This window comes from Vigna angularis, chromosome 1 (assembly GCF_016808095.1).
Source record: "Vigna angularis cultivar LongXiaoDou No.4 chromosome 1, ASM1680809v1, whole genome shotgun sequence".
Classification (NCBI taxonomy): domain Eukaryota; kingdom Viridiplantae; phylum Streptophyta; class Magnoliopsida; order Fabales; family Fabaceae; genus Vigna; species Vigna angularis.
In genome coordinates this window covers 4914334-4919356 of record NC_068970.1, presented here as the reverse complement: position 1 = coordinate 4919356, position 5023 = coordinate 4914334, and the positions used below count along the sequence as shown (strand labels likewise).

At 36.2% G+C, this 5023-nt stretch overlaps 1 protein-coding gene across 1 annotated transcript; it reads left to right on the top strand.

Moving 5' to 3' along the window:
- Positions 1 to 2702: 2702 nt before the first annotated feature.
- Positions 2703 to 4363, top strand: LOC108337636 (protein BIG GRAIN 1-like A). Its single transcript, XM_017574203.2, has one exon. It carries the CDS (start codon positions 3020 to 3022, stop codon positions 4193 to 4195), a length of 1176 nt encoding a protein of 391 aa, XP_017429692.1. The 5' UTR covers positions 2703 to 3019; the 3' UTR covers positions 4196 to 4363.
- The last annotated feature ends 660 nt before the right edge of the window (positions 4364 to 5023 follow it).

Sequence of the window (5023 nt, the reverse complement as noted above, 5' to 3'; positions counted from 1 at the left end):
ATCAGAGTGAGAAATTACGGTGAAAGTAGGGATATTTATACTTAGGTTAAAACTAACTCAAGGGTTAAGTCTGGAACGTCAAAGGACGGGAGATCTGACGGTTCAACAGATGTGACGTTTCGGTGATGGGAGGATCTGACGGTTGAGGGGGGGAAAAAACGCTTCGTTTTTTACGCTTCCCGCCAGAATATTACAGTCAAGACTTTTTCTATCCCTAATGAAGCGCGGGGAAATTTCGTTAAAGCAGGAAGGAAGGCCGAGCGGGTGCCACTTCAAACCCTACGCAAAGGAAATTTGCTAGGGCTTGGGGGGCTTGTGTTACTACCGAGGGCAGGCAACCGACCGGAGATGAGTGTCAAATACCTCTACCGAGGGTAAAGAGCCGGTCGGAGGTGCCTCAACACAGCCGATCGGGCAAACGCAAAGAGAATAGACTGCAGACAGCTGTTAAATGCTCGTGAATGCATGGTTAATGAGGTAACGGTCATCTTCGAGGGATTAAAGTGAACATTGAAAGCCATTAAAAGATAAATTAATGAATAATATTCCCTGAAATTGTATAAATAGAAGTCAAAGGGGAAGGTAAAGGTTCGATTCATTTTACATACAGATAGACTTGTTATAGCATATTCTGACTTGAGCGTCGGAGTGTTTGCTGCAGGTCAACCCCTTCATACTGAGAAGGTGCGCAGAGGAGAGCAGGGGAGAAAGACCGACTGGAGGAGGAGGAGTGCTTCCGAACGGAGGTAGCAGAAGTTTTCCCCGGTCCCGTTCAGCAGAAACAATACTAATAATATAGATATTACAAAGTAAATATGTAAATAAAAAAAAATCAGGTTTTGTTCTTTTAGGAACGAGATCATATCCTCTAAATTTTAACTGGTTTTCATTCTCTTTTTATCACTTTTGAATGCTTTTGTCCTCTTTTGTATCCGAGTCATACTAAGCAAGTTTCAAACAAAACAATAAAGAAATATGTCTTATTATTTAAAACTAGAATTGGAATATATTATATAAACTACAGGAAATAAGGTTTTAATTAAAGAAAAAAGTTTAAGGTTGTGTTTAATTTTCAACTAGTCTGTTTTGAACATAATTTTCAACGTGTATATATTGAATTTTCGTTTTAAAAAATAAGATTTGAGTTGATTTTACAAACTCAGTTTCTAAAATTCACATAGATTAAAGATTATAAAATACTACTAGATTTTGATATTTAATAAATAAATTATTATTTTGATGAGATAAAAAAAATTCACTTATAAAAGATAGTTGGTTAAATGATGAAGTTATTCATATGACATTTTTCACAGACAAAACATTTTGACAACTTATATGTTCTCATGCTCATTAGAACAAAATATATATGTTAAGACAAAATATTAAATAAGACAAAATATTAAATTGACTGTAACAGACTAATGTAATAAAAAAATGGTGATAATATTGTAATATTAAAAAATATATTAAATTATTGTAACGTGAATTGATATAACATTGAAGCATTTATTCCAGCTCCTCCACCCATTAGTCACAAGACCACCTCCTCTCTATGACCACTTACCCCATTACTGTTCCATTGATAATGATTAGTTCCTATGCTATTCAAAACTTGATTTGAGTTATAATTTTTTGAAAGAAATATGTTTTAATAATTATTATGTATGCTACTTCAAAATAGATTTGAGTTATAATTTTTTTTAAGAGAACTATGATTTAATAATAAAATATGATTGATGTTGTGATAAATTGTGTTAATATATCATTCTTATATAAACCTAAAATGCAAATCAAACCTCAAAAGTCATTCAATGGAACGATTTCCATTAACAAAAGCATAATATATAAAGGTTCTTAAAAATCATTAATCTTGATACATCTTATTTTTAGAATCACAAAATTTTTAATAGAAACTGAATATTTGTAAGCAACACGATCACATGACGTGGAATCTCATAATACAAAATGTACAAGATGTCCATTAAAACAAGTTCTTATGTTATGTAATAATTAATCAAAGATGAATGCGAATCGAATCACGTAAAATCAATCTAATATATCTTGAACGTATTTCATCGATGTATATATTATACTGTTTATAGTCAAATCCTGTATTTCTCTTTGAAGAAAACTTTTTATTGGTTACAAATAATCTTTCAAAATGATTTAACGACTAATTTCTTGATAGTTAAACGCGAGCTTAAATGACTTAGAAATGAAACGGAAAATTGTAAGAAATTTATAGAAAAACAAAATTGTAACATTATTGTAGAAGGAAAAAGAGGATTTGTAGGAAAGTTAAGAATGAAAAGAATCAGTGTTAATGAGTAGTCGGTAAAAGTATATTAGTTAAAATATATAAAAGATGAGGTAAAGTGTATGAGAAGACTTGCATTTTTGTTATTTGGTTTAAAAATAGTTAAAAAGCAAAAAGTGTGGTGGAGTGTGATCTGAAGTCTGAAAAGATCGCCCGCACGCGCGGGAGTCTCTTGCAACTTTTTACACTTGTCTTCTCTTCTCTTGTCTCTTTTTCACACCAATTCCAACCTTCTCATTCCCTCTACTGATCAAAATCTAATAAGAAACGAATGAAAAACAGCATCTGTTCATTTCTCATTCTTACCCAACAAAAGAAAACCATGGCAATAGGCAATAGGTAACCATCCATCTCAGATGTGTGACATGATAATTACTCATTGGGCGTTGTCAGAGCTGCTATTTCCCACAACTGTTGCTTTCTCTAATTAACACTTAATTTATTTGTTTGTGTTCACCGAAAGGTGTACGTACACTTGTAGTGCCAACGCCTACACATGCTCATGTACAAACACACACAAACACAATCCCAACCAACCCTGTCATTTCTCATTAAAATTCTCCCTTCTCTCCTTCCTCTCTTCTTCACACCCTTCAACTTGCATCATTTTCTATTCTCTTCCACCTTTTCACATTCTCTCTCACCACATTCCTTTCCTTAACTAACCTTCCTTCTCTTCCCTTTCTCCTTCCGCTTCTCACAATGCACACAAGAGAGAGGGAAAATGACAACTCCATGAAGGAACCCACCTGCCCACAAAGGAGAAGAACTCCTTCCTTCTCCTCTTCTCTCCTCGACGCCATTTGCCATTCCATTGACCAGTCAAAATCCAATCTTCATCAGGATCAACCGTCTTCTCTCTTCGATCACAATACGCACTCTTTCACCTTTGAAAAAGGTGGCAATAGAGAGAGAATGAATCTTCGCCGGGCGGTCATGCTGGAGGATTGGATGGAGAAGCATAGTTCTCATTCCCGTTCCCAAAGTTCTCAGTTTCTGAACTGCAGTTCAAGCTCCTCAGAATGCAGCTCTGGGGGGAAATTTTCCTCTTCGGAAACCGACACGACAACCTTGAAGAAACAAAGACCGAGACCCACATCGGAGAAGAAGAAACAAGACCATAGGGTTTCCGAGAAGCAGAATAAAGAGGGTGGTTTCGCAAGGACCAAGTTGCGGGCTTTGAAAATTTACGGCGAATTGAATCAGAGAGTGAAGCAACCCATTTCACCGGGGAGTAGAATCGCTAGCTTCCTTAGCTCCATCTTCAACTCCCAGAACGTGAAGAAAGCCAAAATGTGTTACGTTGGGGCTGTTGAAGATGTTAGCTTTGAACACAAATCAAAGTCCCCGTGTTTCTCTTCCACTCCTTCTTCGTTCTCGAGAAGGTCTTGCATGAGCAAAACATCCTCTTCGGCTAAAAAATCCAACTCCAATGGGGTCAAAAGATCCGTGAGGTTTTACCCCGTTAGCGTAATCCTAGGCGAGGATTCTGAACCACAACCTAGTTATCACAAATGTAGCAACATTTATGAGAGCGAGCCTAATTTCACTGTGAGGAAGATCACCAGAAATTCTTCGATAAAGGAGCTGAAGAACACTGTTCGGGGAGAAGAAAATGGAGCTGAAGAAGCAGCAGCGCGTGGTTTTGTAAAAGGTTATCGAAATTCTGGTAAGGGTGAATTTGATTTTAGAGGCTTTTATAGAAATGAGGATGACGACGACGACGACGATGAAGAAGACGATGCGAGTTGTTCGAGTTCAGATTTGTTTGAGCTGGATCATCTTATTGGAGCTGCAAGGTACCAAGAAGAACTTCCTGTCTATGAAACTACCAATTTGGAAACAAATAAAGCCATTGCCAGTGGTCTATGTTTGTAGTTTAGTTTAACAACACTTAATTGTAATTATTTTCCATAGTTTGTGGAGTTCATGAATTTTTTTTTTTAAAGATTGTTCTCTTTTTGTTGTTGTTAGCTAACATTAACTGTGATATTTGCTGAGTAGAGATTCTGATATAGGCTTTATGCATGGTAGACACATTTTTGGATTGAATTGGAAAATGGATACAATTGTGAGAGTTAGAGAGAAAGATAGGTAGGTGGGTAGCTCATGTTCACTCGCACAACTTGTCAAAGCAAACTAAGACAAACTGAAAAGAGAAAAGTAAAAGTAGATTCATTTTTTTTCCTACCCGATGAGAAAAGAAAAGTTAAAAAAGCTTAACGCTTTTCCACTGGGTTTGCACATGGCCTCACTGAGACATGGTAAAAATCTCCACCACTTTAACGTCATAGAAGATTTAAATAAATGATTACAACTCACAACTTTTTGCGCGTTTGAAATCCGCGATTACAGAGTGATTTTGAACTGATATTCTTGGTTGTAAAGCCAAAATTGAAGCTAATCTAGACAGAACATATCAGCATATTCATACATAGCAGAGAAAGGAGACGTTTATATATAAATATATATATAGCAGACAGGGTAGGGCCTCTGATTTGAAACTGGGGAAGTCAAAATATGGTAGGAGGATATGATCAGGCATAATAGGATGAATCTAAACATACTTTTGACACCGCAGGAGAAAAATTGATAATCGTAATCTCCAGAGATGAAAAAATGAGACACCATGGCCACCTTGGTTGACCAAAACACCATCCCCCAAAGGCCCTTTTGATTAAAAGATTAAAATGAAAAAGCAGGTTA

Coding starts and splice junctions, on each gene's coding strand:
- LOC108337636 (XM_017574203.2), top strand. CDS start 3,020: ATGCACACAAGAGAGAGGGAAAATGACAACTCCATGAAGGAACCCACC.